This window comes from Mastacembelus armatus, chromosome 3 (genome assembly GCF_900324485.2).
Source record: "Mastacembelus armatus chromosome 3, fMasArm1.2, whole genome shotgun sequence".
In the NCBI taxonomy this organism is placed as follows: Eukaryota; Metazoa; Chordata; class Actinopteri; order Synbranchiformes; family Mastacembelidae; genus Mastacembelus; species Mastacembelus armatus.
Genome location: NC_046635.1, coordinates 11,650,961 through 11,678,845, shown reverse-complemented (window position 1 = coordinate 11,678,845; position 27,885 = coordinate 11,650,961). Strand labels below are relative to the sequence as shown.

Here is a 27,885-nt window from a genome sequence, read left to right as displayed (position 1 = left end):
TTTGGGATCCATTTTTATGTTTGGGCTCCACTTTTATGTTTGGGCTCCACTTTTATATTCCACTTTTATGTTTGGGATCCATTTTTATGTTTGGGCTCCACTTTTATATTCCACTTTTATGTTTGGGCTCCACTTTTATATTCCACTTTTATGTTTGGGATCCACTTTTATGTTTGGGATCCATTTTTATGTTTGGGATCCACTTCTGTGTTTGGGCTCCACTTCTGTCTCCACACATCCAGCTTCCATCCGCTGGTGGGCGCACACGTACTTCAAAACGAAATTTAGGAGGGTGATACATGCACATCAGTGATGCACCGACTTCCTCAGTCCAGGTGAGGCCGGATATTTAGCTGCAGAGGCTCTTATGGTCTCTTGCCGACAACAAACAGAGCCTGGAGAAGGAGTGCTCTCGACACGGAATATTTTCATTCACCCTTCCGTCTTGAACTATAAAAGGGACATAATCAAGCTGTCGCAAACTGTCGTAAAGTAGCTGAAGGCTGGCTGCGGTCTGGCGCCCACGTGTGGCGCCTGTGGGAACGTCTGTGCTGAGGCCGCAGCCAGCGAGCAGACGACCTGCTGGGTAAACAACAGTGGATGCCTCGGAAGGAAGGAATGGGAACTTCGTCGAGGGCTACTAGTGAGACATTTCTATCTTGTCAGATATAAACCTAGTGGACAGGTCGTACCGTCTTTTCAGATTCGACGGGTTTCTTGTGCGAGTCAAAATGGCTGCGTATAATCGGGTATTTGAAGAGTGAAGTGGAGCTAGCCTTTTCGTTAGCTTAGCTCATAGCTGTCCAGGGCCCGTACCTTCGTTTTGCTCCTCGGCTCCGCTCGGGACTGTGCTGTCAGTTTCACAATCCCGGCGACTAGACGTCCAGGGTTCGCGGTTTCTGTGTAGGCCTGCCGAGCTGCACTTGGGTCCCACATTCAGATAACGACCCGTTTCAGCACTGGACATGATTTCCCACAGGATTTAACCTCACAAGTTACAAAAGGACGGGGACGCAGCTTGAAAAAGGACTTAGACTCAGGTACATTTCGTCTTTGTTGTCTTCTGTCTGAGTGTGTCAGACTAGGTCCAAGCTAGCCGTGTGCTCTGCTTTATTTTGGTTATCATAATAACCCTCACATGGGTCAAGCTGGTAAATGTATATACATTTGCTTATTTTAGTGTCTGTCAATTAACACTCATCTGGACACAGACAGACAGCTGCTTATTGTAATTGTTCAGCGTTGTGAAAACTGCTTAGGCTCGGCTCTTCCAGGTTAAATAAATGTATGCAGCTCTGTCCTGGGCTAGTTTAACAGTGCTTGGCTCAAAGCACAGTGGGTTTCATTAGCAGCAGCTCAGCGGCAGCTCTGGCTCAGTCGTACATTTTGAATTGGTTTCCTGTTGCCATTTCAGCTCCACCGTATATTTGCGTCTGTAGTTAAAGAGTTCCTAGTGGTACACCTGCTGGCAGCCTCATTGTCCTTTGCTTATCGCTGCTTGAATCTTTTTTATGGAGAAATCTGTGTTGTTCAGCCTTGATGCGTGGGGATTTTTCCCATCAGTCCTCTGAGGCCCCTGAATTCATGCATGTCATTGCGCAGCTGTCTCGGAGGCATCTGAAGGACTCTCACTCATCACGGAGTTGGGTGTAAGAGCAGAAAAGACCACTGTGGCATATTTCAGATAGCAGGCTCCAAATTCACAGCTTCGGTAAATCCTGGAGGAAAGCAGCCCCTGGGAACACCAACCTCAGCAGCCCTGCTTCCCAAATGTCACAGCTCAAGGGCTTGTGACAACTATCATGTTGTTATGAAGCAAAACATGTACTGACACTGGGTTCTCTATTAAATCTAATGCGTTGTATGTAATATAAGTATATAAGACGACACACTAGTGCACATAGCTTCAGGAATGTTGTTCTCTTACATTTTATTGAGACACTAGCAGATAAATGGAAAGTGAAATCTATAGTAGCTTTTACAGGTGTATTTTCGGATGTAAGAAGTGTGAATGGATTGCAGACAGAATGACAGGGGTTGACAGACTCTTTACATTTACTGGAAAGCACAGCATCTAAATTTCTTAATGCTGTGAATTGTGTAGTCTTGGCTTGGCAAAGCGCGTAGATGGCACAAGCAACGCATTTGTTTTATTTTTATGTCTTTTATTGCATTAAATGGGTTCAGTACAGTATGTTCCTCGATAACTTGCTCAAATAGTAGCACCATCATTTTGTTTTCTGGTTACATCATATCAAGAAGTGTGTAGACTGCTTGCTGCTGTGGGTGGATCACCAAGTGCACGTACAGTATCCTGTATTTGTATTTGTCATTTTCTTCACACTGTTGCCATCGTTATGTGAGAACCACCATGCATTCAGTGAACATCACCACAGAAATGCAGTACCCTTTGTAATTACCGACACAGTGGTATCAACTGCAGAGATATGGTGAAAAAGTTTGATATTGAGGCAGATCAAAGCATCTTTTATTGAATTACTATGAGTTATCAGTCTTGATTTATTACACATCTTTCTGTTGCACATACTTAAAACCCCTTTTGCCTTATTAATTACTGAAATTGTTTCCTAGTATTCAGTGCTGCAATATCACAATATCTTGCTAATGATAATGATTTCACCATAATAATAATAATAATAATAATAATAAAAATTATTATAGTGATACTGTATGGTTGGTAAATTGCAAGAATGTTATTTACTTTATATTAGGCAACTGTATAACTAAGGATTAGCATGAAAGTGGCATTCAGTTTTATTGACAGCTGAAGGCTGAAGTCTTTATCCTTTTCTTGCCAGCTTAGAAAGACCAGTTATCCAGTAATGTAATCTTTGTTAATATAACCACTGCTGGCTGGCAGAGGGTGTGGTCAGAAATGTGTCTTCTTAAACTATGTCATGGAGTTTGACCATAAATACAAAAGTGTTCATTGTATTTCTGAAGTAGCCTAAGTTTTGGCAGCACTGGAATTTGGAGTAGTTCTGGGAGACATTACACCCTTGTGAAAATTCTCCCACTGCAACATGCTTAAAGAGCGTCTTTCTCTTGGGAGTCGATTGTGGGAGCGCAGAAACAGACAGAACTGTCCCAAAGTCATGGCATAAACACAAGAATAAGTTTTCATGGTGGTTATTTCCGTATCAAAAGTGACTCACCCATTTCATTTGACTTAGCCTGTGGGTGTTTATTTTCTCTCTTTAATCATCAGTCTTGGATCAATGTCTTAACGTGTACTGACAAACAAAATGACTGTAAGTGAATAGATACATTGCCCCACATTTAAGAACAGCAGGTATTGTTATAAGCCTGTAGGCTGTTGATAGGTCAGTAAAAAATCTGGAATGAATGTTTTTATATCTGCTGCTGTAAGGTGATTTGGAAATTATGTTGAACAGTTTATAATGAGAACTGCACGTTATGAAAAACTATAGATCTGGATCAAAATGTGAATACAGATAACACATTTTAAGCTTGTTTTTTACTTTGTAAATTAAGCAGTTGTTTTTCTATTTTTATTTAATTCCCCTGCAACCTTTAAAAACTCCATTTCAATTCTTACAACTAGGGAAAGATAATATTAATTATAGTCAATTAAATATGCAGTTCTATTTTATCATCAGTTACTATTTGTTTAAACCAAAGTTGGAGTCTTGGATATACTTTAAATTCAAAAATACTTGACAAATGAGCTTGGACTCCAGTTTGGGTGTTTTCCTGATCTCTGGCTCTGCTAAAAATGGTGACCAAGAGGTACATTTAATAGAAGTCATTTAAATTTTGTTTGTGCTGTTCTGATGGATTACCTAACAAATCATTTCATGTTTATCATGAAATCATTTTTACAAATGACTTGGTACAAAGAAAATTTTCAGCCCCACTGCTTGGGCTTATATTTAGATGTAATGCTTTTTTGTGTTTTATTTTTCCTGAATTCTTGAAAAGTCTTAATCCTAACATGATCTGATCCTTTGGCATTCATCGCCTGGAGTGGCTCATGCACCTGTAACTTTACTTTGTTTTTCTCTAGGTTTTGTGAGATGCAGTGGCTAGAAGCCTAGAAACTGATGCAAGTGCACTTGGTGTCTGCCCAGTGAGGACAGACCTGCCACCATGAAGAGTGAGGTGCCATCTGAGGCCCCTGGCAGACAGGAGCATTTGAAGGAGCCACTGGTGAACCCAGAGCCCATGGAGGCAGCCAAGAGCTTCCCCAACAATATGGAGGTGATTGGAAAGGCAGGCAGTGACTTTGAAACCCTGTGTGAGTCTAGGCATCGGCCCCTGAGGGACACAGGGACACACAGAGACTCAGAACGGAGCCTCCCTGGGCGCAGAAAAAGAAAAGGCCAACAGGCAGGGCCGTCAGACTGCTCGCTGAAGGAGGACCGCATTAGTGAGAGCTCACTAGCCCCTCAGCGTCCAAGGGTAGAACTTTTACAGCACCCCAGTGAGGATGAACACAACCTCGAGTCCTCTTTTAGTGACTGTGCTTCCTCCCCTTCATCTAGCCTACAGTTCGGGGACTCGGACACACTCAGCTCAGAGGATGAAGGGGAAGCTGGAGCAACAGGGGGCCAGCACAAGGCTCCGACCTTGAATACAGGAGCTACTGGAGTTGGCCTGCGCCCTGTTTTAGGTCGAACTCGGGGGAATCGCTCTCATAAGTGGGTGCGATCTGAGACTGAGCCAGTGCTGCTGAAACGGCCATGCCTGAGCAGCCGGCGGCCTCTGCATAGGAAACGCTTTGTGAAATCAACTCCTGGAGGGGGTCAGCGGACTCAGAAGCAAAAGGAGCGACTGTTGCTGCAGAGGAAGAAACGTGACGTGATTGCACGTAGGAAGTATGCTCTACTCCATAGTACCAGTAGTTCCAGTGAAGAGCTAAGCAGTGACTCGTCCTCGCCCTCTTCCACTGAAGCAGAAGATGAGCTGTACGTAGATGTCAGCAGCACCAGCAGCCAGCCCAACAGTGCAACTGTCACCACAGGTAATTACAAATCCTGACTCTCTTACAGTTGAATTGAGTTGTATTTAACATATGTTGTTTTACAGTACAAGGTATGTTTACATGGGTGACAGCGTATAGGTAAACACATTTTAAATCAATGGGGACCACTTAAAAAATATAATATAGTGCATTGCTGCATTCATCATAACACTGTGGAATAATCGCCTGACTGTGCAGTCATTACTTGTAGTTATAGGACAATCAACATTTGTGCTGCAGTAGTTAAAGAATATTGAAACTGCTGTTAGACAACATGGGCTTCCTGACTATCAACAGGTGAAAAGAAACATCACCAGGAGAATATTTAGCCAGAAATATTTCAGTTGAAGTACAGTAACGCAGGCTTAATCAACATGCACTGTAAGTCTGAACAGGAAAACAAAATGGCAGTTGCTGGAGAAGAGGTCAACATGTACAACTTGCAATGAGATATATATACTTAGATGACACTAGTTAGATGACACTCTTGGGACTCTTGACTCATTCGAAGATAATATTATACCACAGAAAAAGTAAAAACATGTATGTTCACTCTGAACTATAACTCCTAGTGTAACACAAGTGAAAATGGTGCCCCAAAAGAAAGAGTTATACTGCAGACTTCAAAGTGCAGGTAAAAAAAGTCTGCAGCCAAAAACAAAGTTTAGAGTGAGTGTCATCATTCAGACAACCTGAGACATGAGGAGGAGACGCTGTTTCATCCCCCACTCAACGTTGGTGCAATTTTTTAACGTAACTTGACACAGATTAATGAATTTCGTAATGCACTACTGCTCGTTGTTATGCCTGGCCTACATTCTTCATAGGCTAAATTAGACTATATTTAGAAATGCGAGTTATACAATGAAGCAACTTAAATATATTTTTTTCTGTTCAACAAGGCTGTTTTTGCTAAAAGTGACTTATACTCCGGTGCAACTTCAAACCCAGAAAATATGGTATATATACTAGATGTTGATGACTTTAATAAGCATGTAATGTCACATTTTAACCAACCAGACTGTCAGTTTCCCTTCGCTTGTCAAGCAAACTACCTGGCTCTAGAAGTTTGATGACTGTGGGCAGTGTCACTTAATGTTTACTGTGCATGGCTTGGCAGTGGAAGATAGAACTGTTACAGTAGCACCACACCTTTAAACTCATTCTGCCTCAGTAACATGACAGTAAATGTATTTGTATAAAAATATGTAGCTTTAATGTTGCTGGGCTTTTGAGTATTTCAGGTCTGTTTATAGGAAATCTTTCAGAGTCAGTCAGCCACTAAGGCTTTTCACTAGCCCAGTTTAACCTGCAAGAGTTCCTGAAGGCTGGTGTGATGTAGGGGAAGTAAATTCATGAAGGGCTCAAACAAATTCATAGACCCTCTTTACCTTGAAGAAAATCTGTCCATCAGCCAAGAACCTCAGCCATCACGGACTGTGTACATTGGGAATGTGATTTTCACAGACGATATACAGGTAGTTTAAAGACATAGTACCTTTTAGAATTAATGCTAACCTCCTAGCTCATTTCAAAACAGCTGTCTAGAGCACAAAACATTGGTGTTTTTTTTTTTGTGTTTTTTTTTTAAATGTTATTTGAAAGTTGATTCAGACACGCCCCTTGCCCCCTTGCCCCCTTGCCTCTCTTGCTTTGTTTTGTTTGTTTGGTAGCATATTGCTGCTGTTGTGCATCTAGTTTCTATGTTGAGATACAACTTGGTCAAAAGTTTTTGTAATGTGTGATAAAGGAATAGATTTTCCCCTCTGCTTTTCGGGACACCTGGCAGGCTGTAATGGAAAGTACAGCAGTCTGTACCTGGTGGAACAAAAGCTTTATGCAGCTCCTAAGTCTAAACCATTGCTTTCTTCTTTGAAGCAGCTCAGTCCAGTGTACATATGAAGGTCACCTTCTGTCTTCTGATCTGAAATGTGCCAGCAGTTACAGCAGGAGTCTAAATATTTTTTGAAAAGCCCCACCTCAGACCTGGTGCATTGTTTTCTTCATCTAGCCATTTAGCCTCGGCATTGTTTCTGCTTCTGTGGCCCTATGGGGAGAATGGAAAGTTAGTTGTTGTGCCTCTATGGTGGGAGGCAGGTGGGAGACAACTCAGACACTGTTTAGCAGCAGCCTTTGCATGGAAACAGCAGGTCTAGAGGGAAAACAAGGCATTTGGTTACAGCAGGGGAAAGCAAGGAGGCAAGTGAAGAAGCCTGATTCCTAAATGTCCAGAGATACTGCCAGGTAACAGTTTAGTTCTACCTCCAACCTGCTGTCAACAAAGGCTTTTAAACAAATTTTGGTAAATTCTCTTTGAATTCAAGTTACACCTGCAGCGCAGTTCCTGGCAACATCAGTAGCAGTTGTTTAAGAGTATTATACCTTCTCTTAATGCCAACTGATCCGACTATAGGTCACACATGGCCGCAAAATATAATTCTTTCAGGTTTTATTATATAGCCGTGTCAGGAATCAAAGTAGTAACCTAACCAAATGCTGCACATATTGGTTATGGTTCTCTAACAATTTGAAAGGAGTTGTTTTTTGAGTAACTACATAAAGGCTCAGACAGCCAGGCAGCCAGACTTGCAGAGGGTGCTAAGCAGCAGTTCTCAGAGGAGACAACTGGAATAGAAATCGCACTGGGGAATTATGGAGTTCACTAGCATTGCAAGTCACTTAGTGATGTACACAAAAACAAAGTATACAGTACTGAAGCATAAAACTTGGACAAATAAAGTTTGTTTTAAAACCATTTGATTTTCTACTCAGGGCTAGGTGTATGCAAGCAGTGTTTGCATTGATTCAATTTGGTCCATACCAACATATTGGTAACAAGAAGCACACACATCTAAAATGTCAGTTGTAGGAGGTGGACATACATACACTAGGTCTATATACAGTTTCTTGACAGTGATAATTGTTAATATCTGCTATTTGCTATATACCGGTGAGTTAGTCCTGAGATTCTCATGGAAGGCTTCAAAATGTGGGAGACTTTGTGACTTTGATTCATACACCAGATGCATGAGTCAGCAACTCTCACTTACACCAAGAAACTGACAATAATTAGAAACAAGCATGAAGCACAAGTAAGCAGCTTTAAGCCTTTGATGTCTGCAACTATATGTTGTATATGATCTTCATCACTGGTGGGGATTAAATGTATAGATTTATGTCTGAGCTTAACCCTAAAATAAGCAAGTGCATTAAGCTGTGTGTTCAGTTAAAAACAAAACACAATGCAGAATTTATCTTAGGAGGCACCGCCCTCTGTCTCTGTTAAGAAGGCGGAGGAGAATGATGCGTTTGTCTCAAATTAGTTTGCCATGACTAGCTTGTTGTAGGACTCCATGTTTTTCTTATCACTAAAAATATCTGTTTATGACTCTCACTGTATGTTTGGGGTTGTTGTCATGCTGCAGTTGAAATAAAATTGGGGCTTATCAGAATCTTCCCTTATCGCATTATATGTGGATAGGAATCTAAACAACTGCATGTAACACCACTGTATACAACATAACACATCTGATTTTTAAATACAAAGATATTTTGAATATGTTGTTCTGTGTTCTATGAATTTTCTATGATTTGTGCCAGAGTATAAATTTTTACAAAATTGGGTTATTTCCACATAAATTATTTTAAAAATGTCAGTTATTTGATAGATATAGATATCTATCGCCTGACTTGATATAGATCGAGTATATTACTCGATATAGATATTTGATAGAAAACTAAACCCTAAACTTTTTTCTTTCCAATTTGTCACTGCAATCATTTATTTTCAGTGAACACACTTGAGGGGGGTTCTTATGGGCAGAGGGAAGGCAGGGCCAGTGTGATCTGATGTGCAGGTAGTTGATCACATGTCAGATTTGGGAAAGGTGAAAGAAAAACGCTAATACCAGTGCAAACAGAGCAGAGCACTGGTGATCTACATTCCTTCCATGCCCAGCATTAAACTACAACACTTGCCACCTGCAAGGCTTGCTTGGTTCTAGACGAGACCAATGTAAAATCAAGGTTGCACTGTTTTCTTGTGTTAGACTAGAAAATAAAAGGGGGAACAGTGCAACTTTATGCTGTATGAGCATAGATACATACACACAGATGTTCTTGTTTCATGATTGTATTTGCATTCATTTTGTTGAAGTTGGATGCTTTCTTTGCCTTTGTCAGATTGTGTGGTGTCTGTCAGTACTATACTAACATCCCCTGGTAAATTCAGGTGCTCTGGATGAGGATGTGGTGGTGATTGAGGCAACTCCAGCTCCGGCTCCTGCTGTCCCTGCAAGCGAGGAGATCAACGTCACCTCAACAGACAGTGAGGTGGAAATCGTCACAGTTGGGGATAGTTTCAGGTATGCATCTCAGGGATCTGACAATAATTTGATGTTAGGGGTTGAACATTTTTCCAGTCTTTGCATGTTGTAAGGTACAGGTGGATTGTGCCTTAAATGTAGCCTTTATAATAAGGGTTTATACTCGTTTCTACCTTTTGTGACTATTTTATCATAAATTTCAAAAAGCCTCTGGCACATTTTTCATCAAACATAATCAGTTGACAGATCGTTAGACTCAGATAATTGAGATCATCAGATAATCAGGTTCAGACCAGCAGGGACTTTAGGCTTCAGTTACAGACTGAAAAGATTAGGACCTAATATCGAACTCTGAGGCATACCTGAATAGGTCTGTTGGAGCCCACTACTGAGGACAAACCTTTCATCATCAGTATCTTTTTCACAATAACCCCTCACCTGTACTGCGACACACTAAGCACGATGGGTTCAGTGTGTTGTTTACATGTTGTTTTGTTTGTTTTGTTGCACTGGATTGTTTTACAGCTTATGTCAGTTTTATGTTCTGCCATTGTAATCATTTCTATGTATTAACATCCACATCAAGTTAAGGCATTGTCAGTGAACACCTTGAGTGCTGTATGTGTATACGCAGGTGCAGCCATTATGTTAGAAACAGGAGAAGGTGTAAAATCAGCTTGCTGGGTTTAACAATATGGATGGTTCTTCAGAAGAGCACAGTATGGGGTGCAGCTCTAGTGGGTTTACATTGCCCAGAGAACGAAGACACACCAACATTGAATGCCTTGATGTTTATAGCAGTACAACCAAAGAGTGGTGGAGGTAAAAAGCCAGTTTGAGCTTGTGAAAGGGTCTTTTTATTTTATAGCTCTCACATATCAAAACCATATGTTTTCAATATTAGTTAATTACTTGGGAATTAATACTAATAGGGCCACTAAAGAAGAAGTGTCACAGAAAGTGAAATATATGTGCTCAGTGTTTTTGTATACTGTAGTCCATGTGTTATAAATCATGTAGATTTTGAAGTTCTGCAAAATATTTTCCAAGCTGCACCATAGTGCTTTTAATGTATTTTCCACACCTTCCAGTCTTGGTTTTAATTCATTTCAACCAAATGTGGGAATTAGTTTGTTAATGCTTCAAATATTGTGAGGTAGAAAATATAGATTGTCTTCCTGTAAACATCATGTCTTCTGGGAAATTGCTGAAAGTAGTGTGAGTTATTGGTTAGTAACAATATTGATAGATGAATAGATTCTACACTAGAACAGTGCAGCCAAATACTTACGTCATTGTGCACAGCACCCACCCCTCACTGTACGGACCCTTTAAAGGAATTGGTGAAGTGGGGTAGTTGATAGGGGTTTTCTGCCTTGGATTTAAACATAGAAACACACAGAAGATTAATGTGTGGATGATCTATGAATTAGAGCGTAGCACTCTGTTTCTCAGAGGAACCACTAAATATTAGAACAGATATCTCCTACAGTCCTTTACTGTAGCCCCCTTCATTTTCCTCACCCGACTGAGAATCTTATTTCCCCATTCTGAGAATATGACATCCGATCTTAATACTCTCCCAATTCCTCATGTAGGTGATTTTGCAGCACAGATCACTAACCTCTTACTGTCTTAACCTTTTTCTGTCTCTGTTTCTGGCTTTTCCGTAACAGTTTTTTTTTTTTTTTTTTTTTTTTTCTTTCTCATTTTATAACAGCCTATAAATAATGTCTGAGAAGAGCTTGATTACACCAAGCTTAGAATAGTATATATGTAGTTTAATCTGCCTGTTTTTCTCACTTTAAGAGAGGTCCTGGCTCTGTAGAGGATGGATAGTGTTGTTGGAGGGGGGATGGGCAGCACCAGGGCAAGGGGGGGTGGAGAATCAAAGACCAGTAGAACAAGCAATGAAATCTGTGTTTACACTGCCAGTGGTTCAATTTATGAAAGTGTGTCTGTTTTGTTTATGCTAACATAGTGTGCACACATAACTGTATCGTGGCCCTGACTGTTTGTCTTAATCGGGTATTTTACTTTTAGCAGTTAGTTGGTTGCCCTCTGATCCCAATTGTTTAATTTTGAATATGTGGATATTATAATCAATATGATACTTATGTTTGTCATATAAAGCATCTTCACAGTGCATTCATAGCCTCACACAGGCTTACTATGATTTAAATACATGTCAGTATTCACAAAATATAGCCAGCGTTGCAGCTTTCCTTTAATGCTTTTCCTTATGATTCTGTATAATGTGTGCAAGTATTTTTACAGTGCAGCACTGTAAGGACATGTTGGAAATCTTTTTGACGTCGGGCCAAAGTGACCCATTTTATCACAAACCTGATCTTCTCACATTGTTCACTGAGGCACTGTCAGTGTAGATAGTTTTAATTCACACTACTGACTGTTGTTTTGTTTGTTTGTTTTCTTATTTGTTCATGCCATTCCACAGTTCACTCACTGGCAAAGCTGTCCATTTGAAGAACTATTTCAGTGTTTTTACAGTCCACTGTGGCGTGAATGTGTGTGCGTTTAACTCAGATCACAATGAGTTAAAACAACCACAATTATGTAGCTGATATGGATCAGTTAACAAAAAGACCTTGATCAGTCCCTGCCCTGATTCTGTAGATCAGCTCGGCACATGCATAGTGACGAGTAGGCCTGCAATGATTACTTGAGTAAATCGAAGAACTCCATTACAAAAAATACTCGAGGCAAAGAATTCAATTTTACAGTACAGTTTAATTACTATCACGTGTGTTATTGGACCTGCTCCACCTGGGGATCATTGTTCCACACGGGCCATAATCACTGTTGCACAACACATTTCAGTATCAAAAGTTGGCGGAGAAACCGTCCATAAAAGGCAGAAAATGTCCAAAGTTTGCGATATTTCAAACTTAAAAAAGATGACAACACAGTGCAATGCTTGTATTGTAAAGAAGAACTGGCGAACCACAACAGCAATTCGTCAGTGCTTCAACATCTGAACAGAACATCTGTTAGCCACACATCTGGTTGTAAACAAAGTAGTGAACTAATTTAATAATTCATGTTAAACTGCAAGTAAGCAATGCACCAAATAAGCGAACTCCTAAAGCATCCAGTTGTGAACCAGACTGTCTCACCCAGTGGTCATTTCAAGGTAACCTGTCGTTTCTGTTAGGTATTACACAAAAGTATATTATTGTATATTGTTTAAAAATGCAAAATTGTGTTTTATCCGATTACTCGAGTAATGGCTGAAATATTCGGTAGAATACTCAACTCCAAAAATGATCGATAGCTGCAGTCCTAGTGAATCAGTCCAAAAACTTTTTGTCATTAGACTTACTGTGACTGTAACACATACTGGGATTACAGTGGACAGCCCATCTGTGCATAAATTGTTGAGCAGGTTGTTGAGATTTCTAAAGACAAACAGGTATGACTGATTCACAAACGCATCCCGTCAACCTACAATACCAACCTATTCCATTCTAGTTGTGATTAGATTGATTTAAGTCTGTTTTCAATTAATCAGACTTTTACAAAAGAATGTAAAGAAATTTGTTTTTAACATTTGTCAAAAATATGGACGTTAACAAATCATTTTTACGAGTGACATGTAAACAAATCCTAAATTTTATTACATTAAAAAAGGCACTTTTTAACTAGAATTTCACACTTAAAGCAAAAGTGGGTGGCACATTAATCCTAATGAATCGACATGCTTTCAGACATGCACTTGAACATGCTAGACATTATCCTTGTGAGCTGCATTTAAAATGCAATTCTCCGAAGAACACGGACCAGACATTACCCGGACTGTGTGCTGTATGTGTTAAAACAACAACTCCAGATTATCTGTGAACGTGATTCTCATGACATTGTCTAGTCTTTATATGAAAACAGAAACATTTAATTCATGTTGATTCCGACCTGCCTTCAGAGTCATTACAACAGCGGTGTGTGTGCGTGTGTGCGTGTGTGCGTGCGTGCGTGCGTGCGTGCGTGCGTGCGTGCGTGCGTGCGTGCGTGCGTGCGTGCGTGCGTGCGCGTGTGCGCGTGCGCGTGCGCGTGTCACCATTTTCACCATTAGCTTCACAGATACAATGGCAAAAAAAAAAAACAAAACAAAAAAGTCTTAGGTCCAGGTCTTAGAGAGTCGCTGTAGACTGACATCAGTTAAAACAAAAGTCAGTGAGATGCACAACTTTGTCAGTTGGCCTGAGAACTGTAAACATTTTACTGGATGACTGATAACACAACCTGACCACATAACAGAAAACTAGAAGAAGGCACCGCAACGATCCACATAACAGTGTAAAAATTGTTTAATTGTGGAAAATGTGACTTTCACGTTTCTCTTCTGCCATTTTTTACTCTGCAGCTGCTCATCGTGTCACTGTGTGCTGCCACCAACAGCTACATCACTATGTCCAACTAATCAATACATACATTTGTTGCCAGCTGTTTTAATAATCAATAAATACGTTCATTGCCAAGAATGTATCCTTTTAAAATGCTGAATGTTGCATTGCAGACAGTTCATCCATCTACAGCCTCTTCACAAATTGTTGAATCTTCTATAATGCCTAAGCTTATGTGTAACTTTGCATTTTTACTTTGACAAAGATGAGGTCCTGAATGTTGCTCTGTAAATATGTCTTAAAGTATCAGATCAGTCCTCAGTGTCAGAAGATAAGTAGTTGCCTTAAATGTGAAGACATACTTGATACTGTGTGTTTATACAGAGCTCATTGTCTCAAATTGTTTACCACTCTTACTAGGCAGATATAGTACTGTGTACCATCTCCTTCCTTTAACTCCCAAACTCCCAGCCTTAGCTGTCCATAGCATCAGTCCCAGCAGTTTACTCTACATTACCACAACCCTCAGGCCTCCTCTGATCCCTCGAGTATGTGGTTCACATCAGGTTGGCACAGCCTCGGCTTTGCCAAACCACCCATTCCCATAGTGTTCATGTTTACAATGTACTGTTTTCCTCTTAGCTGCCCCCACACCCCCCACCCACCCTCTGGGGGTCGTGGTAGTAAACAGATATTTACAAAATAATCCCAGGTCTACTTAATTAGGAACTCTTACCTGGGGACCAGTCCTGCTCCCTGGGATTCTCACAGAGCTAAGAAACCTGGCCAATTACACTCTAACACAGCAACCATGCGCCCTGCTCTGTATACAATCCACACTGCATTTTGCTTTGACTACATTCATGAACACAGTTTGCTTTTGCTTTTTATGAATACGGAAGTTAATAAATGTTCCCCTATATTCCATTTTCATTGCTGTGCAGTGTGTCTGACAGGAAATTGAATTGGATGCGCACAGTATGAGCTAATGGGAATCCTCTTATTCCAAACACAAAGAATGGCATTTCCTGGGTTGAAACACTATGAATGTAATCAACAGCAAACTCTTAATTGAGCACTTAAAATAATAAGCATTTATACAGTCATTAAACTTATCCTCACAGATTTGATTTTTGGCTAAATATCAAGCATTTGTTTTAATTTGTCCAGTTATTAGACTTTTTAAAACATTTTTAAAATACTTGTCACAAAAAAAATGTCACTTAAGTGAGTCTAGCCTGTCATGCCTGACTATAAAGGCAAAATAACAAAGCAGACACATTTACACATTTAATTTCTAAAATATACCATAATACAATGTTAACCTCCCAATAAAGAAGGACCATTGTAAATGAGTTACACTGGTAGCCTGGTCTGCCTTATTATCGTGTCATATGCTCCTACATATGGCATTAGACAGGGGAGCACCTGTCTGTCACAGGGTTAACAGAAAGATATGTTAAAAACCATCACGTCACATATGCACTGATTCCAGTATCCTGTTTACTTGTCCTGTCTGACTTCGATCAGTTGGAACCCAACATGAACACAGTAATAATTAATAATTTCTTATATGTCTATGATATGTCTTAGGTTTCCCTTTGGGGATTTACAAAGTTTATCCATCTTACTATTTAATTAATAAGAATGCCTGTAATTTAGTTTGACACATCAGAAGCTGTGGTTAACAAGGCATTGCTCTTGGAACTCACATGTACAGCCTTCCTCTGCTCCTGTGTATTTATAAAAAAAAAAAAAAAAACAAACCAAAGAAGAAGAAAAAAACCTCCCCGAGAGCAGCAGCGAAATCCCCCGGCCACAAAGCTCCATGGTATCCTCCTTTATGACACTCCCATACAGTCTTTTGTCACTTGTCCCTTGGGAGAATCCCTTGTCTCTCCAATCACCTGGTTTTACGGCGCTGTGGGGGAAATGTGGCTATTCCCTGGCCTCTCACTCCAGTCTCACAGAGCTAGGGGTAGAACAACAGAGCCTTTGGAGAGAGAAAATTAAAAGGAAGAGGGGCCAAAGGCAGGGCTTTAGCGGTACAGAGCATTCAGGCGAGACATAAGAAAAATGAAGCCATGTGGAAAGAATAGTGAGATTTAATTAGAAGTAGTGGTGTGCTCGTGGATCCGGATCTCCATTATGGCAGCCCTGAGAGAAACTGAGAGGAGGCATGAGCCAATCTAAACGTGTGATTTTATTCTATTTAATTCACCACAGATAGATGTGTGTGTGTGTATATGTATACCTGTGTGCTAATGATTTGAGTCAACTAGTGTGCCATTGCCTGTACTGGGTCCAAATAGTCCTATGTCCTTTCCAGAAACTCATGATCAAAAATCAGTTACCACAAATACTGTTTTGTTACATTATCATCTGTGCTACAGAATAAAAACATAACCTTTCGTACACTTAAGTAAACACAGGCTGCCTAAGTAATCCCGTTCACATAAGGACTGATCACCTTGTTGGTGCCAGAAATAAAAAAAAAACTGCATCAGCTATGTGTTGAAACTAGAATAAAATCTGTCTCTAGAATCTTTCATTACTTTAGAAATTTAAACCTGACAGAAACAGATGTAAGTATTATTGAATACTGCAATCCGTTAATGTGGGCCAAAGCTAGGACACTGCAGTTATACTGAGCAGATAGATCACAGCTGCTAGTTACACAGATGCTTTTTCTGCTCTGGAAGGTCTGCAGTAATGAAAGGTCAATTCTCAGTTTGTTTAAAGTGTGTGGCTAATGCAATAAAAACCACTGTAGTCATGAGGTAGTCAGACCAGACCTGAATGCTTTTGTCAAAATGGCCCACTGTTGCTTCCTGGTGTACCCCGGCAAAGGAAAATCTTCAGTGAGCTGTGAGAAAACTCCTGGTGGTCCTCAAGATTTGTTTGTTTGTTTTAATGTCCGTATGGCTACAGGTCACGCTCAGTGGGGGGTCTTGGCAGGATTTGGGGTAATTGCTCCCAGAATCGCCTTCAGGAGCCGCGTGGACGTCACAGACTCTCCACTGTTATTCAACCACTGCGTCAGAATGCTGGGGAGGTGGTGGACCTCACTGTCGATGAAGATGGTAAGAATGGACCAAAATGTCAGAGTTTGCCTTGTCCCAGTTGTACCCAGGTACCAAACCATGTAGCATCCATTCATCCATACGTTATCTATACCCACTTATTAGCATGTAGTATTGTTTTAAAAATAAAAACAGCTTATGTTTTCATTATGAACTCATCAATTAGGTGAATGAAGAGTGTATCATTATACATTAGCATACACTAACCCTAAGTAATATCATATATTCTTTTTTGTTTCCCTTTACAGTTCACAAGTCCTTCTTTTACTGTTACAGAGCAGGCTGCTTTGTAACCTTAGGGATTTGTGTAACTTATGTCCAGTGTGGGTCTCTTTATCAACCTTTCCACAATGAAACGCAAAGTGGTAGTGCACTGTGTATGAGATATTTGCATGTCTTAGAAGAAAGAGGGGAAATTAATTTGTGAATATGAAAAATAGTTGCAGTTCACACTCTGGAATGCTAATATGTTTTGCTCTTCTTGTAGGCTGCTGAGCCTCCGCACAGAGGCAGAGGCACGCTGCATTTCACACCAAGATTATTATTTTTCAGACGAAGTCAGGATGAAATTTAGTTGTCATATGAATTGTGAAAATCATACCTTTTAAACAAGGAAGAACTAGTACACCAACATGTTTCCATATTTAAGGGTTTCTGTTAAGTATCATTTGAAATCTAATGTGTCATTAAAAAAAGTAGGGACATTTGGTAGTGGGATAATATAGGAAACTCATTTCCTGTAGAGAGTTTGTTTGTTGTGAAATGTTTACAAATGAAACATTTTCAAGGATCAGGAATTCTCATATTTGGCAGTAACTTGAGTAGTGTGGGCTTTAATTTCGCTGCCTTCTAGTAACCTCCAGCAAAGTGATAACCATAGCACTTCCTCTGAGCGTAATCGTCATTAATCTGCCATTTAAAAATGATCACCTTCTTTGCCTCTTCAGATCTCTCAGTTGTGCCAACAACCTCTGGCAGCATTCACCCTCAAACAGTCAGGTCGTCCTCGTCATCATCTTCCCATCATGCCTCTACCTCAGAGCTCAATGATGCCCCAGGCCCTTCGACTAGCTGCCCAGGGTCTATATCAGAAAATATGCACACACAGAGGCCAAGTGGCTCCACACGCACAGCCACAGAGGGTAAGATAGGACGACATGTTCATACCAGGTGCTTTACAGCATGTTATTTCAACTGCTTTGCTCCAAGGCAACTTGGGCCCGAAATGACTATGTTTCAGCTGCTAATATTCCTTAAAAACGTGTATACATCATTGGTTCCCAACGTAGGGGGGTATGACCCCATGGAGCTATTTCAGGGTGGTGCAAGGCATAATTGATTATTGAAAATATAAGCCGCTTCTCGACTAAAGGAAATTTTTCATATTTCCTAGAACTTTAGGAGGATGTTCCCCTTTTTGTGTAGGAACCAAAGGAACTGAGAAGAATAATAGATCTTAGAACACTTGTTTTAAAGGACTTCTTTAGGTCCCACTTACGAGTAGGTACTTTCCAGTACAATAGGACCCACGAGCGATGATTCATTGATTCATTTTCACATGGGAAAAATGGGGTTGACAAATGGGTTGACGAAGAAAAATTCAGAGAGATCTTGATGGACTAAAGTGAAACTTGAAAATTTTCACTGGCGAATGTCATGCAGAAGTGATGCTGCTATAGCAACCATCAGGCGGATTATGTTACTTCACCAGTACAATGGTGGGTAACCAGGAGAGGCCATGTGTGTTATGTGTCTGAAAATAGTGGAGTTTGGAAGCAAAAGACAAATTAAGCCTGTGTGTGTGTGTGGGGGGGGGGAGTTTGGGAACCACTGGTATACATTATTCTGTTTAGTCAGATGTCAACACAGGTCACCTTTTAAATTGCAAGCCTGTTCGTTTATATATAATTTTCTAATAATATGTCTTACTCTCACCAGATGACAGCAGACCAGGTTTTTCAGGTGCAGCAGAAGAAAACGCAGGCACGGCCATGCCCAGGCTCCCATCCTGTTGTCAGCAGCACTCTCCGTGTGGGGGCCCCACACCCGGTCACCTGCCCCTAAGCCACTCCCACTCAAGCTGCTTGCAGGCATCATCCTCACAGCAGACCAGTGGCTCTCAGCATGGCCACAGCCACAGTCACAGTAACACTCACCACTTCCTCCACCATGTCCATCACCCAGCACCACAGCCTCCAGGGTCCCTGCCCTTCCAAGAGTCGAGCTGCACCGTGGAGCGACCAAGTGCCCACCCTGCACCCTGTGCTGGAGCCAGCAGCAACAGTAGTAGTAGCAGCACCACAGCCCACTACCATGACCAGGTGCATATCTTATAAATTCATCACCAACACCACACTGTATACACATGGTGTCCTTGACCATCAAATTAACAAAACATCTAAACTTGATTTTTTTTTTATGAGCAGAGAAAAACACCAATAGCCAATTGTAAATAGCTGGCATTTTTATGGTATTTGAGTTTCTTATTTAACAGCAATAAAAAAGAATCCCAGAGCTCAGTGAAAAGTAGATTTTATTTTACTTGCTTTATGACATGAATTGTGTATGACTTGTGCATGGCAGTGTTTAAACTCTGGGAAAATGGCCTCATATACACTCATCCCTCTCTGACATCTGCACCTTCCTCTCACAAGCAAACTCTGCCAGTGGACCTGAGCAACAGCAGCGTTCGGAGTGGTGGAAACAGCGGGGCTAGTTTCCATGGGAGCACCTCAGCCTTTGACCCGTGCTGCCCAGGCTCCACCTCACGACCTCCTGCTTACGTTTCCCAGCCCACCCCGGGGCCCAGCCAGCCAGCTGTGGTGGACTCCTTCAACTCCTCCATGGTGGCTCAACCCCAGCCACAAACACAGCCCCAGCCCTGCAGACATTACATGCACCCCCCATGTGAGTATAGTAGAGGAAACCAGACATTTAGTGACAAATCAGAATTTCAAACAGCTGCTGATGCATTTGGAAAATCGTCTCATTTGCAGCGCCATAGTACGTGCAAAAATTGGCAGACAGTTGCACTCCTAAAAGCTAATGCTAACAGTAATTAACAGAGCCTGATGGTTAATGTGCCAAGTGCTGTGGGAGCGGTACCAGGCAGAAGTAGTTAATTGCTCATTCTACTCAGAATAGCTCAGTATGGAGAGTGAAGAGGTGTGACAAGGTTTTCTCATGTGGATGTGGTAAAGAAGTTAGTTGTTACCAGTGCATGAGCTCACCATTCTCGCCCGCCTCTCTTCCTCCTTCCACTGCTGCTTAGGATAAGTAGCAAGCCAGTCTGCACCAAGATGAACTGAAAATTAAGTGAATATTTATTATATGGGTGACTCACAGTAGTGAACTCACATTTTGTCTTTGCCAGAACCCTGTCACATTAATGACAGAAGGTTTGTGCCAACAACAAAAATATTGCTACAAATGCACCATCTGTAAAATGGAGTGCCGGGATGTCTGTTGCCATGAAGTATAACTGGCATATAAAATATAACCCTTTTACTCATATTTTTGATTGATGGAATGGTTCAGAAATCAGTAAGATTGTGTCTTTTCCTTAAAAGGAAAGTCAAGTGAGATTCTATTGTCAACAAATTCCACAATTTTAACCCTACAAAAAGTGAATTGGTCTTTTTAACAAGTATTGTCCATGTAGCCAGAGCCTGATACAGCCTAACCCTCTGTACCACAGACCTCCACTGTTGTTTTGAAACAATTATGCCCAACCAAAGACGAAAACTGGAAGGGGACAGTCCACAAATGTGTTAAAAAGACATCAGTGAGCCACATTGTTGTACTGGCTGGGAATGATCTTGATTACAGTGAAAATGGTCACTGATTTATTATGTGCCAGCGCCACAAATACTCTCTTAATACCTTTTTTACAAATGAAAGCGTATCATTTTGAAAATGAGCTTGGGGCTGAATGCACCAGAAAAGCTAGAAAAGTCAGAAAGTATTGTCAGATTTGTGTGCCTTTTTGTTCTCAGTAACCAAAATGTAGAATTTCTTTTTTTATATGTGCAACATAATTTCTTTCCTTTTCTTTTTCCTCTAAAACAGATGGCTCTCTAGCACGCTCACTGCATCATCAGCCCTCCACCGCCTGCCCTCACTCCCACGGGAACCCTCAGCTTACTCCTCAGCCACCGCCACAAGGCGATTATGTCATTCCCCACACTGTCACCTTTCATCCACCACTGCCATCCCACCCTTCAGGCCACAGCATGCCCCCTGCCCCTCCCCCTCCTCTGACTACCCACCACCTGTCTAGTTCAAGTGCCCCACTGGCCCAGCACCTGCCTACCGACCACCAGACCCTGCCACATCATATGCCGGCACTGGGGGCCTCTGTACAGAGGCTCCATCAACATGAGATGCTGCAGAGGATGGAGGTCCAGAGGCGCAGGATGATGCAGCACCCCACGTAAGTATTCAGTAAATTCATGCAAGAACATAACACATCAGCTGTAAACTGCTCTATGTTTAGCGTGTGTTTTCCTCTCCTTGCAGACGAGCACATGAGCGTCCACCTCCACACCCCCACAGAATGCACCCAAACTACGGCCATGGTCACCACATCCATGTGCCACAAACTATGTCTTCCCACCCCCGCCAGCCTGAGCAAAGAACAGCATGGTCAGTATCAGAAGCAGTGAGGCTTGGCAGATGGTTGGTTTTAATCCTAGTTCATCCCGGCCTCAGCTAATCAAATATTACGAAGGTTTAATGCAGCTCTGTGGTTCCTGGGTTTTATATTAGAGGTCAGAGATGGCTCATCATTGTTTGTGTGTTTGTCAACAGGGAGCTTGGCATCGAGGCTGGAGTGCCTGTGGCACCGTACCCTTCAGGGCACCTGCACTCCCACCTGCCCCACTATCACCCTCCCCCCAGACTGCACCACATCCCCCTCACCTTCATGGTGAGAGAAACCTCAGCACATATGCATGCATTAGCATAACTGAGAAAGAATCACTTTTAAATGAAGTCTGGCTGAGATTAATGGTGTTGGCCCCTTATTTATAGTATCAGTTATTTCAAGGCTGGTTTGGTGAACCACATGAATAATGTATTAGCAATTAATAGTGGCTCATCAGGCATTTCAAGTGCACACTCAACAAATCCAGAAACCCTGAGTCAGATTTTGTGCATATATAATCGACACATTTAGGATGTTATTGTTTTCTTGTGCACCCCGAAACAGCTAAACATCAGTTGTCTTCAGTTTTCCTCTGTTGCCTCAATGCAAGTGGATTTTGATGAGACAATGGTCTTAGCAGTTCATTAGTTTTAATTTGCACACATCTGTGACCTTCATCATTTCATATTTGCCATGTGAACACTTTTAGAAACCCTTCTAATTAGTTTTCAAAATAAATGATTTAGTTCCAACCTAACCTTAGTTTTAAAAATGTCATCAGCACAGAAAGAACACCTTAGACACGATTTTTTAAAACAGGATATTAGAAATGCTTTTTTTTTTAATGTGGGCTATAGGGAAAGCATACAGAAAATATTCATCCCTCTCTGTGTAGGAAATTCTACATTGTTAAAGGCACTGGTATTTACCCAGATAGACATACAAATACAGAAGTATTTCATATCTGAAAGTCATCCACTACATTATAGCATACATTATTGTGAACACTCATCTTATGTGTAAGAACTATGTGAAATAAAATAAGATCTGTAAAAAGTGTGTGGTAAAAATCTACTGTAGTCTTGTTTGTTTATCTAAGTGGGCTGAATATAACGTGTTGTGCATGTTTTGCTCTCTCCCTTACAGCACACTGGCATATCTGAAGTGACCTACCCGCACATTCGGTACATCTCATCTAGAATGACTGGCTTTGGAAGAACCTATGAGGTGAGTTTTTTTTTTTTTTTTTAATACCACCATTGTTAACTTGTTTAAATAAGCTTGAGGACAAATAAAGCAAGTATACAAGTAACTTCACTACCTCACTGCTGTTTCTAGTTTGTGTTTATTTGTGGGGTTGGATGAATACAGTTTTAGGGAAGTGGGAAGAAAAGCCAAAGCAATGTATAGTGCTTTTCCGGGCATTTAACAAAACACTAAATATTGGGGATGTTAACTTACCAGCTTTTTCTGAGGTTTTCAGTCACACACTGTGTAACATCTCACATAACTCAGGGCCTCCATAACTCAGTTGGCAGGGCAAGTTGGCCATTAATTACAAGGTTGGTGGTTTGATACTTAGGCTCTGGTCCACATGTCGAAGTGTCCTTGACCAAGACACTAAACCCCAAATTGCTGCAAATGCATGTGTATGCCAAAAAGGAAAGTTACTTTGAACAGCACTGTCTGCCAAGCAAATTTAACTTGTTCCTTGTCTGTGTTTTCTGTATTTCCTCAGCCATTTTAGGCCTAGTAGGTAACAGCCCCAGTGTTGCACAATAGAAAACTGAACATTCACTAATTTACACATTTTGATGTTAGACTGTGAAGTATATTCACTCCTGCATGCAACAGTCTCTGGCACAGCTGGTACTCAGTACAGTAGCATGGGTGTTCCATTTAATCAGAGGGGTTAACCACTAAATTGGATGAGTGAATAACCAAACTTCAGTTGGTCAAAAGAACTCACACAGGAGCTGTCTGCCCATGTGTGCTACCATTTCAGGCGCAGGAAGAGAAATATCTGCCTGTACAGAGCAAAATATCTGTGCATGTGTGTGCACCAGCCCTCATAGCTGTTTGTTTGATACTTCCATCAGGACCTGCTGCATTTAGAAGAAAGGTTGGGGACTGTGAACCGAGGAGCCTCTCAGGGAACCATAGAGAGGTGCACTTACCCACACAAGTACAAAAAGGTGAGCACCTATGTGTGTGAATGTGTGAATGTGTGAGTGTGTGTGAGTGTGTGTGAGTGTGTGTGAGTGTGTGTGAGTGTGTGTGAGTGTGTGTGAGTGTGTGTGAGTGTGTGTGTAGCTGTGTACTGAATATAGCATGTAATGGATTTTGCAGATATATAGTTGTGCATGTCTGTAACAGTTTATTCTGGGACAGAGTGTGCAGTGGTCTTTTGTGCTCATTTCAAACGTCTGATGTTTTGCGACCACTTAGAAAATACTGTAGTGTCTTTGATCAGAGATTTCAGCTGTGAAGACATTGTTGGGGAAAGATTTCCTTAGAGGTTTGCAAATGTATCTAAATAAGAAATCTAACACCCTGCCACCCAATACAGAAGGTGTTGGAGAGAGACATTGATCAACAGTTAACCCCTGAAGCTTGGGCATCTATTGGGAAAAATATGCACGCAACCCCAGAATCGGTGAGAAATAATAAACAAATCAATTTGGAAACATGTCTCTGCTCACATGCTCAGTAGATGTTAGTTTTAGTCCTGGGGGCCAGGGAATTCGGCTAAGAGCTTTGGTTTATTTAACATAAAGACAAGAAATAGAAAGTTTTTTTCTGTTTTCAGGACAAAATGACCATTCTCTCTGTCCCCAAAGGAATTTAATGTTTTTGTTTTTGTTGAAATGTTTGTTTCAAACATAGTTACCTCTTTGGAGGCAGTATTAGATTTTTATACAAATGTAATTTGTATTTGTAATGTTGTCACAGGGTTTTAGTTGAGCAGTTTAATGTGGCTTAATAAGACTATTAACCAAACGTAATGAGTATGCTGAGGCAGCTTTTCTGATCAACGCAGCACATCAGAAGTCATGTTTCTGAATGTTTCTCACAAACAGAGAAAGCTGCATTGTAAGCAAGACGAAGACGAAGGGGCAGACGAAGACACAGAAGAAAAATGCACCATCTGTCTGTCGATACTGGAAGAAGGGGAGGACGTCAGGTAAACGGCTGCCCTCCTGGGTGTTTGCTCTGTATTTTGCTCACAGATCAGAGCGCATTCAATTATTCAATTATCCTTTCGGTGTGGGGGTGTTGGTCTGTGAGCCTGTGCACACAGACATGTGAGATGGCAGATGTGGTTGTTCCATTTTGCCACGGTCTCTTGAGATATTTTTAAAAAAAATAAAAGCCCAATGGTACAGTAATCAGCAGAAAACCCCAGAGTGCCTTAAAATTACCAGCCTCCTGGAACTGCTTTTTGGCACACACTCAAGTGTTTTCTGAGGATGTTCTGCCCTCTGTTGGTATGAAAAGAAATGAGGAGTGATTTGTGCTTTTTGTTTTTGCTTAATTATTTATAGTCTGGATTTTAGCAAATGAGTGTATACATATATAAAATGGTGGGGGTCATTAACAGGTAAAAACCCTGAAACATACATTTGTTGGTAAATGGATTTTCATTAATTTTTCATATTATAAATAGTGAGAAATAAATCTCTAAGACAGTCTGATGGAATTGGTCCTCCATCAGTGTTTCTCTGGTCTCCGATTCTTATCTGTTATCAGCTCTACTCAAATTAAAAGTATAAAGGTGATCGTAGGTCAGCAGTCTGTCCAGAATGGAAACTGATACAAACTGAAAAGGTTTTATGTGAAGAGCTCAAATGAAGGAATCCTCTTGTAGGACATTGGGAGAATATTTCCTAAAACTGCTGGGCACTGTAGATTATAACAGATATTGCACAGGTGTGAGCCAGTAGGGTCTGTGTTGGAGTTCTTTGGCCCAGGGGAATAAGCTGTACCATGCTCTGGTTACACAGACAATGTGTTCCTTAACTAAATGTTTATCTTTTCATAATAATGAATATTTAAACCAAACAACTGATAAGTATCAGAGTGCAGTGAGTAGACCAGGTGGAAAGGAATACTCATGCTGTGTCATAACAATTGGACATACTTTATACACTATAGAGGCTTGTTAGAGACAACAGATGTGACTTTAATTCTGTTTCAACTGTTCTGGTCTCTCTGTTCCTCACCTCCAGACGCCTGCCATGTATGCACCTCTTCCATCAGCTGTGTGTGGATCAGTGGCTCCTCACCAATAAGAAGTGCCCCATCTGCAGAGTGGACATTGAGGCACAGTTGTCTGCTGAGAGTTGATGCTGTTTGTTTTTTTTTTTTTCTTTTTTTTTTTTTTTTCCTAACAGCCCTTTTGTTGAAAATTTATTTTGAGATCATATTAATTTTCTCTTCAGTACTGCAGTCAACCAAAGATGGCATGAATTACCTGTGCAGCTCTACTACAAGAAAAAAAGAAAAAAAAAAAAACACCTGACAAAAAAGCATTGAGCCTAGAGTGCCAGCCACATGTTACTACAACAGCTAGAATTCTCCATTAAGGGTTTAAGATTTTATTGTATTTATGAAGCTTTTATGTAGCTTTTGATTGTTTCCTCAAGTGTCATTTTCGTTTTGTTTCTCTGCATGTTTCCTTGCAATGCACTTCTTTGCACATATATCGTGGGCTTAACACAGCCTAACAACTTGCAGGTGAGGATAGCTGCTCTAGTAAAGATGCATTTCTGTAAACCTAATGCCTTGCTTTACTAGAATAGAATGTCAACCTCCAGTTTGGGGAAAGAAAAAAAAAAACATTGCAGGATTCATTTTACCAATCATTGTATTGATTAGTTTATGTTTAGAAGATGTGGATTCTTAGTGAAAGATGTTTTTTAAGTAAATCGACATTCCTAACTAGGAAAATATGTTAACAGATCAGCTGCTGTATTAGTGCACACCCAGTCTTTCTAGAGTGGAAATAAACTCCAATGTTCACCTCACTTCCTGAATATGCACATGCTTTGCTACGATCACACCTCCCTCCAGCACCTTCATTTGACTAAAACACCGTTATCGCCACATCTGATGTATTTTAGAGAACAAGGAAAAAAAGAATGTCACATCCCTTTCTTGACTGTTCTTTCTAAATGATTGTTGGGATCTGCTGTGAATCTTTTCTTTGTATTGTTAGGGTTTCTCCCTGTAGACGGGCATGTGTGGGTCAACTAGGTTCTGTAAGATGATCTCAGGTCGACATGTCCGTGTCTGAAATTTCACGAGCCTGCGACCTTGGGATCATTTTGTTAATTTGGTGCCAGCAGTGGTTTGGACATTAATTTCCAGTGTGTGTTCAGAGGGAAATACACAGCTCAATTTGGGATTCATATCTGTTTGTTGTCACACTTCAAATCATTTTATCCCCCCTCCCTTTTGTCTCTCTGTAGTCGAGCAGCATTTTTGGCTGCGGTGGAAAGAAAAACACTAATACTGTTGACTAACTCACTCGCATAGACTTGCACAAGAGAGAAAAGGGCAGGAGTTCAGTTGATTATGACAGTGCGCTGATGCCATGTATTTCCACTCTGATGAATATGAAAACATTTTAAAAAAAGATATTTTGGATGGAGTGTTGAAATGCAGTACTTAAAGCAGGTATCCATGCATTCATTGACTTAAAGGCACCAGGATCATATTCTGTGGGATTTATATTAGTTTTAAAAATAATATTAATAAACTTGGATAACTCTTGAGTCTTTTTGTTGGTGTCCTCTTTGATAATCAGATGTTTAACTAAGTGCTGTGTTCTTTTCGTGTTATGAAATGACATTGGAAACACATGAAAAAATTACGACAAATCCAAATCCGTAAATAGAGACTTTTAAAATATTATTCTCACACTCAAACTTGTTAGTAAAACAATCCAGATACCCCCCTTCTAGTACTTCTAGCAAAATTTTCGTTTCCATTTTTTTTTCTCTTGCTGCTACCGAAGTATGTAGTATACATGAAAAAATAGAAAAATCATTGATTGCTGTGGAGTCTGAAAAGCTCAAAGTTTTCAATCCAGCTAGATGCTAAGGAAACCTTATTACTAGCTGAGGGCAAATACTTGACAATGAAGAAACTATAAATGTTTGTTGATATCATTTGATCCATGATCAAACAGCCTGTTGCCCTTTAACCTTTAGAGCATGCAACTGGTGCCAAACATAAAGAAATAACATAATGATGTTTAAAAAGTACAATTAACCAGAATTCATCTTCAGATCTGGGTTGAGAGGACATGTTGACAGACTGAGAAGATGAGTATGTTTATGCTACCAATGCTGCAACATTAATTGCATATGCAGAAAGAAGATGAGGCAGCATGGTGGCTGAATGGTTAGCACTGTTGCCTTACAACAAGAAGGTCCTAGGTTCGCAACCAGGCCTTTCTGTG

At 40.7% G+C, this 27,885-nt stretch overlaps 1 protein-coding gene across 3 annotated transcripts; it reads left to right on the top strand.

Annotated features, from left to right (window-relative positions):
* The first annotated feature begins 521 nt into the window (after positions 1–521).
* On the top strand, positions 522–27,196 carry rnf111 (ring finger protein 111). 3 transcript variants are annotated; one of them, XM_026319936.1, is made up of 15 exons: positions 522–643; positions 4,049–5,005; positions 9,237–9,369; positions 16,623–16,774; positions 17,722–17,916; positions 18,713–19,095; positions 19,429–19,681; positions 20,843–21,206; positions 21,293–21,418; positions 21,584–21,701; positions 22,566–22,646; positions 23,519–23,614; positions 23,989–24,075; positions 24,500–24,603; positions 25,649–27,196. In XM_026319936.1, exons 2-15 carry the CDS (start codon positions 4,132–4,134, stop codon positions 25,764–25,766), a joined length of 3,084 nt encoding a protein of 1,027 aa, XP_026175721.1. In that variant the 5' UTR covers positions 522–643; positions 4,049–4,131; the 3' UTR covers positions 25,767–27,196. The 3 variants fall into 3 exon arrangements, with proteins under 3 accessions (XP_026175721.1, XP_026175720.1, XP_026175722.1); XM_026319935.2 differs by having other exon boundaries at positions 526–1,040; XM_026319937.2 differs by lacking the exon at positions 23,989–24,075 and having other exon boundaries at positions 526–1,040.
* Positions 27,197–27,885: the final 689 nt, after the last annotated feature.